The 13,826-nt window shown below is 37.9% G+C and overlaps 1 protein-coding gene across 6 annotated transcripts in view; it reads left to right on the plus strand.

Moving 5' to 3' along the window:
* Positions 1–12,789, plus strand: part of LOC130302809 (zinc finger protein 665-like) — a 41,980-nt gene extending 29,191 nt beyond the window's left edge. For all 6 annotated transcript variants that reach the window (XM_056551739.1, XM_056551738.1, XM_056551741.1 and 3 more), the window contains one exon: positions 10,501–12,789. In XM_056551739.1, coding sequence (XP_056407714.1) covers positions 10,501–12,485 — 1,985 coding nt within the window. In that variant the 3' untranslated portion in view covers positions 12,486–12,789. The remainder of the gene's footprint in view (positions 1–10,500) is intronic.
* The last annotated feature ends 1,037 nt before the right edge of the window (positions 12,790–13,826 follow it).

Genomic DNA, 13,826 nt, shown 5'->3' on the forward strand with positions numbered 1-13,826 from the left:
CAAATAATATCTGAAAAGATAAAAGGTGATGTACAAAATAAATACAGGGGCAAAAAACATTATTATCATCAAAGGCCAAGAGGAAAATAAAACCGTTCCCACCCGGTCTGTGGATGACAAGGAAGCCTAAGAATAATAAAGTACACCAACAAACGCATCAAATAACGCATCATGTGAATAGGGGGGAAAATAGTTTATATCGGTGGATACGTCAATGGGCACACAAATGTATATAGGTATACAGGTGCATCCAGAGGTACATCCACGGAGAACACCTACCTAAGGTAAGGGGGGGGGGGGGGGGGTAGTATACTCAATGTTCTACAATGTGACCGTAAGAAGAATGCAAAAAGTGTATTATATGTGAATAGTTAGTATATGTCAATGTTAGTATATAAAATACAGTGAGTATAATAATAATATTATTATATTATATATATTATACTAAGTGTGTAATGTGGATATATGTCTCCAATCCCCACGTCATAATGATTCTCCATATTCACATAGGGATCTTTAACCTTCCTAAAGACATATATAAATACATAACATTGCTCCTTTGTACATCACTCATAACTAAAATCCTCAAATAGTCAGAAGGAACGTTTTTATTACACACATGGAAGAGTAATGTAAAGAATTATAATAGTATATTCCGTGTCGGTGTCTTTGGTCTGTCCCCTCCCCCGACAAGCAAATACTTCAATATCTAAAACAAAACAGAAGGAAAGTATCAATAATATATGTTACATCGTTAACCACTTAAACACATTCTCCACAGCCGACATTGACCTTCGCATTGTAAATATCCGATGTAACAATAAAATCTACATTCAGGCCACATGGACGTAACGTGTCCAACTCATCGATCCAATATAACTCCCGTTTCTTCAAACCATTGATTCTGTCTCCGTCCTTCTTACTCTCTGGTACTTGGTCAATTCATGTAAACCGCAACTCGCCTCAACAAAATGTTTGGACACCGGCAGATCCAGTCTAGCCTTCCTGATCCAATACCGGTGTTTATTTATTTTGTACATCACCTTTTATCTTTTCAGATATTATTTGTATTCTAAATTATGATTCATGATGTCAGTTTGATCCTGGCACTTGTGGCGCTCCCGTGTCTCCGCCAGGTCTCTTGATGCCGTTTTCGTGATGACGGGGCGGAGCTCGGGAGCGTCACATGACCGGGAGCCATATGACAACATACGCGGGAGGGGAGTGGTCTGTCCCCATGGCAATGTTGTTTTTAATCACTATAAGATGCAGTTGCAGCTGCGCCTTTATTATCTGCGCTCTATATTTTTTATAACAACGATGATCGATTGTATGTACGGGACCATTGTTGTTTCTGATTACACTGTCATCACGTGCACTTTATATATTATATATTTTGTATTGATCATGTCTTTTTACTGTATGAATTTTGTTTGATTATATTGATTGGAGTCTGTAATTAATTAATGTGATACCATATAAAGGTTTGTCTTGCACATTTGTATATATCAAGCTGGAAAAAGGTGGCGGATATCACTGAAACGTTGCATCTGAACATGGTTTAAATAAACACCGTTGCGTTTGTTCACTTGAACCCGTGAGTGTTGTTGGATTTATTGTTGGAATATTTATATATATGTATATATATATATTGTAGGTCGGAGGTCACTGTATATATATATATATATTGTAGGTCGGAGGTCACTGTACATATATATATGGTAGGTCGGAGGTCACTGTATATATATATATATGGTAGGTCGGGGGTCACTGTATATATATATTGTAGGTCAGAGGTCACTGTATATATATATATTGTAGGTCGGAGGTCACTGTATATATATATGGTAGGTCGGGGGTCACTGTATATATATATTGTAGGTCGGAGGTAACTGTATATATATATATTGTAGGTCGGAGGTAACTGTATATATATATATTGTAGGTCGGAGGTCACTGTATATATATATGGTAGGTCGGGGGTCACTGTATATATATATTGTAGGTCAGAGGTCACTGTATATATATATATTGTAGGTCGGAGGTCACTGTATATATATATGGTAGGTCGGGGGTCACTGTATATATATATTGTAGGTCGGAGGTAACTGTATATATATATATTGTAGGTCGGAGGTAACTGTATATATATATATTGTAGGTCGGAGGTCACTGTATATATATATGGTAGGTCGGGGGTCACTGTATATATATATGGTAGGTCGGGGGGGTCACTGTATATATATATATGGTAGGTTGGGGGTCACTGTATATATATATGATAGGTCGGGGTCACTGTATATATATATGGTAGGTCGGGGTCACTGTATATATATATGGTAGGTCGGGGGTCACTGTATATATATATATATATATATGGTAGGTCGGGGGTCACTGTATATATATATATATATATGGTAGGTCGGGGGTCACTGTATATATGGTAGGTCAGGGGTCACTGTATATATATATATGGTAGGTCAGGGGTCACTGTATATATATATATATATGGTAGGTCGGGGGTCACTGTATATATGGTAGGTCGGGGGTCACTGTATATATATATATATATATATATATATATATGGTAGGTCGGGGGTCACTGTATATATATATATATGGTAGGTCGGGGGTCACTGTATATATATATATATATATATATATATATATGGTAGGTCGGGGGGGTCACTGTATATATATATATGGTAGGTTGGGGGTCACTGTATATATATATGATAGGTCGGGGTCACTGTATATATATATGGTAGGTCGGGGTCACTGTATATATATATGGTAGGTCGGGGGTCACTGTATATATATATATATATATATATGGTAGGTCGGGGGTCACTGTATATATATATATATGGTAGGTCGGGGGTCACTGTATATATGGTAGGTCGGGGGTCACTGTATATATGGTAGGTCAGGGGTCACTGTATATATGGTAGGTCAGGGGTCACTGTATATATATATATATATATATATATATATGGTAGGTCGGGGGTCACTGTATATATGGTAGGTCGGGGGTCACTGTATATATATATATATGGTAGGTCGGGGGTCACTGTATATATGGTAGGTTGGGGGTCACTGTATATATATATATGGTAGGTCGGGGGTCACTGTATATATATATATATATATATATATATATGGTAGGTTGGGGAGGTCACTGTATATATATATATGGTAGGTCGGGGGTCACTGTATATATATATGGTAGGTCAGGGGTCACTGTATATATATATGGTAGGTCGGGGGTCACTGTATATATATATGGTAGGTCGGGGCGGTCACTGTATATATATAGGTAGGTCGGAGGTCACTGTATATATATATATATATATGGTAGGTCGGGGGTCACTGTATATATGGTAGGTCGGGGGTCACTGTATATATATATATATATATATATATGGTAGGTCGGGGGTCACTGTATATATATATGGTAGGTCGGGGGTCACTGTATATATATATGGTAGGTCGGGGCGGACACTGTATATATATAGGTAGGTCGGAGGTCACTGTATATATATATATATATATGGTAGGTCGGGGGTCACTGTATATATGGTAGGTCGGGGGTCACTGTATATATATATATATATATATATATATGGTAGGTCGGGGGTCACTGTATATATATATGGTAGGTCGGGGAGGTCACTGTATATATATATGGTAGGTCGGGGGTCACTGTATATATATATGGTAGGTCAGGGGTCACTGTATATATATATGGTAGGTCGGGGGTCACTGTATATATATATGGTAGGTCGGGGCGGTCACTGTATATATATAGGTAGGTCGGAGGTCACTGTATATATATATATATATATGGTAGGTCGGGGGTCACTGTATATATGGTAGGTCGGGGGTCACTGTATATATATATATATATATATATATATGGTAGGTCGGGGGTCACTGTATATATATATGGTAGGTCGGGGGTCACTGTATATATATATGGTAGGTCGGGGAGGTCACTGTATATATATATGGTAGGTCGGGGGGTCACTGTATATATATATGGTAGGTCGGAGGTCACTGTATATATATATATATATATATATATATATATATATATATATGGTAGGTCGGGGGTCACTGTATATATGGTAGGTCGGGGGTCACTGTATATATATATATATATATATATATATATGGTAGGTCGGGGGTCACTGTATATATGGTAGGTCGGGGGTCACTGTATATATATATATGGTAGGTCGGGGGTCACTGTATATATGGTAGGTCGGGGGTCACTGTATATATATATGGTAGGTCGGAGGTCACTGTATATATATATGGTAGGTCGGGGGTCACTGTATATATGGTAGGTCGGGGGTCACTGTATACATATATATAGTAGGTTGGAGGTCACTGTATATATATATAGTAGGTCGGAGGTCACTGTATATATATATATGGTAGGTCGGAGGTCACTGTATATATATATATATAGTAGGTTGGAGGTCACTGTATATATATATAGTAGGTCGGAGGTCACTGTATATATATATATATGGTAGGTCGGAGGTCACTGTATATATATATGGTAGGTCGGAGGTCACTGTATATATGGTAGGTCGGAGGTCACTGTATATATATATATGGTAGGTCGGAGGTCACTGTATATATATATATATATATATATGGTAGGTCGGAGGTCACTGTATATATATATGGTAGGTCGGAGGTCACTGTATATATGGTAGGTCGGAGGTCACTGTATATATATATATGGTAGGTCGGAGGTCACTGTATATATATATATATGGTAGGTCGGAGGTCACTGTATATATATGGTAGGTCGGAGGTCACTGTATATATATATATATATGGTAGGTCGGAGGTCACTGTATATATATATATGGTAGGTCGGAGGTCACTGTATATATATATGGTAGGTCGGAGGTCACTGTATATATATATATGGTAGGTCGGAGGTCACTGTATATATGGTAGGTCGGGGGTCACTGTATATATATATATATATATATGGTAGGTCGGGGGTCACTGTATATATGGTAGGTCGGGGGTCACTGTATATATATATATGGTAGGTCGGGGGTCACTGTATATATGGTAGGTCGGGGGTCACTGTATATATATATATGGTAGGTCGGAGGTCACTGTATATATATATATGGTAGGTCGGAGGTCACTGTATATATGGTAGGTCGGGGGTCACTGTATATATATATATATATATATGGTAGGTCGGGGGTCACTGTATATATATATATGGTAGGTCGGGGGTCACTGTATATATGGTAGGTCGGAGGTCACTGTATATATATATGGTAGGTCGGGGGTCACTGTATATATATATATATGGTAGGTTGGGGGTCACTGTATATATATATAGTAGGTCGGAGGTCACTGTATATATATATATAGTAGGTCGGAGGTCACTGTATATATATATAGTAGGTCGGAGGTCACTGTATATATATATATGGTAGGTCTGAGGTCACAGTATATATATATATATATATATATATATATATATGGTAGGTCGGAGGTCACTGTATATATATATAGTAGGTTGGAGGTCACTGTATATATATATAGTAGGTCGGAGGTCAGTGTATATATATATATATGGTAGGTCGGAGGTCACTGTATATATATATATGGTAGATCGGAGGTCACTGTATATATGGTAGGTCGGAGGTCACTGTATATATATATATATGGTAGGTCGGAGGTCACTGTATATATATATATATGGTAGGTCGGAGGTCACTGTATATATATATGGTAGGTCGGAGGTCACTGTATATATATATATATGGTAGGTCGGAGGTCACTGTATATATATATATATGGTAGGTCGGAGGTCACTGTATATATGGTAGGTCGGAGGTAACTGTATATATATATATATATATATATATATATATGGTAGGTCGGAGGTCACTGTATATATATATATATATATGGTAGGTCGGAGGTCACTGTATATATGGTAGGTCGGAGGTCACTGTATATATATATATGATAGGTCGGGGGTCACTGTATATATATGGTAGGTCGGAGGTCACTGTATATATGGTAGGTCGGAGGTCACTGTATATATGGTAGGTCTGAGGTCACTGTATATATATATATATATATGGTAGGTCGGAGGTCACTGTATATATGGTAGGTCGGAGGTCACTGTATATATATATGATAGGTCGGGGGTCACTGTATATATATATGGTAGGTCGGAGGTCACTGTATATATGGTAGGTCGGAGGTCACTGTATATATGGTAGGTCGGAGGTCACTGTATATATATATATATATATATATATATATGGTAGGTCGGAGGTCACTGTATATATATATATATATGGTAGGTCGGAGGTCACTGTATATATGGTAGGTCGGAGGTCACTGTATATATATATATATATATATATATATATATATGGTAGGTCGGAGGTCACTGTATATATATATATATATATATATATATATATATGGTAGGTCGGAGGTCACTGTATATATATATATATATATATATATATATATATATGGTAGGTCGGAGGTCACTGTATATATATATATATATATATATATATATATATATGGTAGGTCGGAGGTCACTGTATATATATATATATATATATATGGTAGGTCGGAGGTCACTGTATATATATATATATATATATATATGGTAGGTCGGAGGTCACTGTATATATGGTAGGTCGGAGGTCACTGTATATATATATATTTTATGTCGCTTGTGTCTGAACATAAAATGATTTGTTTTTCCTTCCTACTAATTACACAGAAATGGTGCTGATAGAAGCCCCGCCTGTTGTGGGAGGAGCTGTCTGTATGGACACCTCACTATATATATATATATACTCTTCATGTTGAGCAGATCTTATACCATGATTAAGAACATAATTGTTAGAAACGCGTCGGTGGACGTTGGTTTTGACCTCATTGGTTTTATGATGATATCAATTACAGTTACATTTATTGGTGGAGCTGGAACCTTCTCTTCTTTTGTTAGATTTGTAAATTACTTCTATATAAAAATCTTAATCCTTCCAGTACTTATCAGCTGCTGTATGCTCCACAGGAAGTTGTCTAGTTCTTTCCAGTCTGAGCACAGTGCTCTCTGCTACCACCTCTGTCCATGTCAGGAACTGTCTGCAGAGGTTTGCTGTGGGGATCTGCTTGAACTCTGGACAGTTCCTGACATGGACAGAGGTGGCAGCAGAGAGCACTGTGCTCAGACTGGAAAGGACTACACAACTTCCTGTGGAGCGTACAGCAGCTGATAAGTACTGGAAGGATTAAGATTTTTATATAGAAGTAATTTACAAATCTGTTTAACTTACTGGCACCAGTTTATTTGAAAAAAATGTCTTTTTCACGGGAGTACCCCTTTAACCCTTCAGGCCCCAGTGACCCCTTGTGTTATGTATAGTCAGGAGCTGAGGAAGGTGACTGGATGATGATGATGATGATGATGATCTCTATAGACATGACTGGATGATGATGATGATGATGATGATGATCTCTATAGATATGACTGGATGATGATGATGATCTCTATAGATATGACTGGATGATGATGATGATCTCTATAGACATGACTGGATGATGATGATGATGATGATGATCTCTATAGACATGACTGGATGATGATGATGATGATGATCTCTATAGACATGACTGGATGATGATGATGATGATGATGATCTCTATAGACATGACTGGATGATGATGATGATGATGATCTCTATAGACATGACTGGATGATGATGATGATGATGATGATCTCTATAGACATGACTGGATGATGATGATGATGATCTCTATAGACATGACTGGATGATGATGATGATGATGATGATCTCTATAGACATGACTGGATGATGATGATGATGATGATGATGATGATCTCTATAGACATGACTGGATGATGATGATGATGATGATGATCTCTATAGACATGACTGGATGATGATGATGATGATCTCTATAGACATGACTGGATGATGATGATGATGATGATGATCTCTATAGACATGACTGGATGATGATGATGATGATGATCTCTATAGACATGACTGGATGATGATGATGATGATGATGATCTCTATAGACATGACTGGATGATGATGATGATGATGATCTCTATAGACATGACTGGATGATGATGATGATGATCTCTATAGACATGACTGGATGATGATGATGATGATGATGATCTCTATAGACATGACTGGATGATGATGATGATGATGATGATCTCTATAGACATGACTGGATGATGATGATGATGATGATCTCTATAGACATGACTGGATGATGATGATGATGATGATGATGATGATGATCTCTATTGACATGACTGGATGATGATGATGATGATGATGATGATGATATCATCTATAGACATGCCTGGATGATGATGATGATCTCTATAGACATGCCTGGATGATGATGATGATCTCTATAGATATGACTGGATGATGATGATGATGATCTCTATAGACATGACTGGATGATGATGATGATGATGATCTCTATTGACATGACTGGATGATGATGATGATGATGATGATGATGATGATGATGATGATATCATCTATAGACATGCCTGGATGATGATGATGATCTCTATAGACATGCCTGGATGATGATGATGATCTCTATAGATATGACTGGATGATGATGATGATGATCTCTATAGACATGACTGGATGATGATGATGATGATGATCTCTATTGACATGACTGGATGATGATGATGATGATGATGATGATGATCTCTATTGACATGACTGGATGATGATGATGATGATCTCTATAGACATGACTGGATGATGATGATCTCTATAGACATGACTGGATGATGATGATGATCTCTATAGACATGACTGGATGATGATGATGATGATTTCTATAGACATGACTGGATGATGATGATGATGATGATCTCTATAGACATGACTGGATGATGATGATGATGATCTCTATAGACATGACTGGATGATGATGATGATGATCTCTATAGACATGACTGGATGATGATGATGATATCTATAGACATGACTGGATGATGATGATGATCTCTATAGACATGACTGGATGATGATGATGATCTCTATAGACATGACTGGATGATGATGATGATGATCTCTATAGACATGACTGGATGATGATGATGATCTCTATAGACATGACTGGATGATGATGATGATCTCTATAGACATGACTGGATGATGATGATGATGATGATGATCTCTATAGACATGACTGGATGATGATGATGATGATCTCTATAGACATGACTGGATGATGATGATGATGATCTCTATAGACATGACTGGATGATGATGATGATATCTATAGACATGACTGGATGATGATGATGATGATCTCTATAGACATGACTGGATGATGATGATGATCTCTATAGACATGACTGGATGATGATGATGATGATGATCTCTATAGACATGACTGGATGATGATGATGATGATGATCTCTATAGACATGACTGGATGATGATGATGATCTCTATAGACATGACTGGATGATGATGATGATCTCTATAGACATGACTGGATGATGATGATGATGATGATCTCTATAGACATGACTGGATGATGATGATGATGATGATCTCTATAGACATGACTGGATGATGATGATGATGATCTCTATAGACATGACTGGATGATGATGATGATGATGATGATGATCTCTATAGACATGACTGGATGATGATGATGATGATGATGATCTCTATAGACATGACTGGATGATGATGATGATGATGATCTCTATAGACATGACTGGATGATGATGATGATGATGATCTCTATAGACATGACTGGATGATGATGATGATGATGATCTCTATAGACATGACTGGATGATGATGATGATGATCTCTATAGACATGACTGGATGATGATGATGATGATGATGATCTCTATAGACATGACTGGATGATGATGATGATGATGATCTCTATAGACATGACTGGATGATGATGATGATGATCTCTATAGACATGACTGGATGATGATGATGATGATCTCTATAGACATGACTGGATGATGATGATGATGATGATCTCTATAGACATGACTGGATGATGATGATGATGATGATCTCTATAGACATGTCTGGATGATGATGATGATCTCTATAGACATGACTGGATGATGATGATGATCTCTATAGACATGACTGGATGATGATGATGATGATGATCTCTATAGACATGACTGGATGATGATGATGATGATCTCTATAGACATGACTGGATGATGATGATGATGATCTCTATAGACATCAGTCTGGACACCAAAGCCTCTTTCTATTTCCTGCTGGATTTACTTACGGTTTTAGCTCCAAATCTGCGCCGGTGTTTTCAGCCTAATAGGAATGTGGTAAATTATTTACTTTAAAAAATAAAATATGTATAAAAATTCACAAAATCCCTGTTTTTTTTATCCTTACAGAACATCCCAGTAATAACTTTGATGAAAACCTATTATCCCTGAATTATAAAGCCGAAGATGATGATGATGACGATCTCGTGCCGCACTCTTCAGGAGACCTCCTCACCCTTAATGAAGATCCAGAATGGTCCCAAAGAAATGAATGTGGGAAACAATTTATAAAAAGCTCAGGTCTTACACACAGAAGAATTAAGAGACGACCAAAGCCGTATACATGCTTTCAGTGTGGGAAATGTTTTGCCGGAAAAAAAACTTTTCTTAAGCATCAACAAAATCATGGACGAAAGACGCCGTATCCATGTCCAGTATGTGGGAAATATATTTCATTAAAATCAAATCTAGTAAAACATTTGAGAATTCACACAGGAGAAAAGCCGTATTCGTGTTCAGTATGTGGGAAATGTTTTGCAAATAAATCAAATCATATTACACATGAGAGAAGTCACACAGAAGATAAGCCATTTCCATGTTCAGAATGTGGGAAACGTTTCATATCAAAACAACATCTTGAAAAACATGAGAGAACTCACACTGGGGAAAAGCCATTTGCATGTACAGAATGTGGCAAATGTTTTACAACAAAAACAAGTCTTGTGAATCACGAGAGAGGTCACACCGAAGACAGACCGTATCCATGTTCAGAATGTGGAAAAAGTTTTACAACAAACTCTCATCTTGTAAAACACGTGAGAATTCACACAGGAGAGAAACCGTATCCATGTTCAGAATGTGGGAAAAGTTTTATTACTAAAGACAGACTCAAGGTTCATCAGAGATTTCACACAGGAGAGAAACCATTTACATGTTCAGAATGCGGGAAATGTTTTACATCTAAATCAAATCTTGTCAAACATGAGAGAAGTCACTCAATAGATAAACAATTTCCATGTTTAGATTGTGGGAAGTGTTTTTTATCAAAATCAAATCTTGTTATACACCAGAGAATTCACACAGGAGAGAAGCCGTTTCCATGTTCAGAATGTGGAAAAGGTTTTTATACTAAAGACAAACTCAGGGTCCATGAGAGAAGTCACACAGGGGAGAAACCATATCCATGTTCAGAATGTGGGAAATGTTTTACATCAAAATCACATCTTGTAAGTCATCAGAGAATTCACTCAGGAGAGAAGCCTTATTCATGTTCACAATGTGGAAAAGATTTCTATACTAAAGGCAAACTCAATGTCCATGAGAGAAATCACACAGGGGAGAAACCATATACATGTATAGAATGTGGGAAAAGTTATACTTCACATTCACATCTTGTAAATCATAAGAGAATTCATACAGGAGAGAAGCCGTATTCATGTTCACAATGTGGGAAATATTTCACAGATAAATCAAACTTTAGCAGACATGAGAAAAGTCACATGGCAGAAAAGCAATTTATATGTTCAGAATGTGGGAAATGTTTTATGACTGAAGCAAAACTCGATGATCATCATAGAAGGCATACAGGAGAGAAACCATATATATGTACAGAATGTGGGAAATGTTTTCTAGAAAAATCAAGTCTTGCTAGACATGAGAGAAGTCACACAGGAGAAAAGCCGTTTCCATGTTTACAATGTGGGAAATGTTTTCTAGAAAAATCAAGCCTTGTTATACATGAGAGAATTCACACAGGAGAGAAGCCATTTTCATGTTCAGACTGTGGAAAATGTTTTACTGGTAAATCTGGCCTTGCTAAACATCAAAGAAATCACACTGGAGAGAAGCCGTTTTCATGTCCAGAATGTGGGAAATGTTTTTTAACTAATAGCAAACTCAAGGCTCATCAGAGAAGTCACACTGGGGAAAAACCATATTCTTGTTCAGAATGTGGGAAATGTTTTACAGAGAAATCAAACCTTATTAGACATCAGAGAAATCACACTGGGGAGAAGCCATATTCATGTTCAGAATGTGGAAAATGTTTTACCGATAAATCAGGTGTTATAAAACATCAGAGAATTCACACCGGGGAGAAGCCTTATTCATGTTAGGAATGTAGGAAATGCTGTAAGAGCAAACAAAAAATCTTCGCCCATCAGGTTATTGTCGGATATTATACAGACAGGAAGAGGTTTATTAATATGGAATTATCTTGTATCTGCTGAAAATCCAAATGATATTTACCGGAGGTCACCAGGACCGGAATCCTGACAGTATGGAAGCTTCTTGTTCTTTTATTCATAAACTCGAACTGCAGGAGAATTCTGGGCGACAAACTGAAGATCTAAGGAACCTCCCGTGTAACCTTTTTACTCACATATGTATCAATGGTTTGTTTTAATTCATACAGAATAAAAAGAGAAACGTTTATATTTCATTTACAATCATTTGTCTAGAAAAAACAAGAGGAAGACAGGCACAGTATATTCAGGGGACACAGTGTCTGACAGGTATATTCAGGGGACACAGTGTCTGACAGGTATATTCAGGGGACACAGTGTCTGACAGGTATATTCAGGGGACACAGTGTCTGACAGGTATATTCAGGGGACACAGTGTCTGACAGGTATATTCAGGGGACACAGTGTCTGACAGGTATATTCAGGGGACACAGTGTCTGACAGGTATATTCAGGGGACACAGTGTCTGACAGGTATATTCAGGGGACACAGTGTCTGAGGGTTATATTCAGGGGACACAGTGTCTGACAGGTATATTCAGGGGACACAGTGTCTGACAGGTATATTCAGGGGACACAGTGTCTGACAGGTATATTCAGGGGACACCGTGTCTGACAGGTATATTCAGGGGACACAGTGTCTGACAGGTATATTCAGGGGACACAGTGTCTGACAGGTATATTCAGGGGACACAGTGTCTGACAGGTATATTCAGGGGACACAGTGTCTGACAGGTATATTCAGGGAACACAGTGTCTGACAGGTATATTCAGGGGACACAGTGTCTGACAGATATATTCAGGGGACACAATGTCTGACAAGGTTATATTCAGGGGGTACAGTGTTGTGCAGGGTTATATTCAGGGGGTACAGTGTCTGACAGGTATATTCAGGGGACACAGTGTCTGACAGGTATATTCAGGGGACACAGTGTCTGACAGGTATATTCAGGGGACACAGTGTCTGACAGGTATATTCAGGGGACACAGTGTCTGAGGGTTATATTCAGGGGACACAGTGTCTGACAGGTATATTCAGGGGACACAGTGTCTGACAGGTATATTCAGGGGACACAGTGTCTGACAGGTATATTCAGGGGACACAGTGTCTGAGGGTTATATTCAGGGGACACAGTGTCTGACAGGTATATTCAGGGGACACAGTGTCTGACAGGTATATTCAGGGGACACAGTGTCTGACAGGTATATTCAG

This window comes from Hyla sarda, unplaced genomic scaffold, assembly GCF_029499605.1.
Source record: "Hyla sarda isolate aHylSar1 unplaced genomic scaffold, aHylSar1.hap1 scaffold_1183, whole genome shotgun sequence".
Taxonomy (NCBI): domain Eukaryota; kingdom Metazoa; phylum Chordata; class Amphibia; order Anura; family Hylidae; genus Hyla; species Hyla sarda.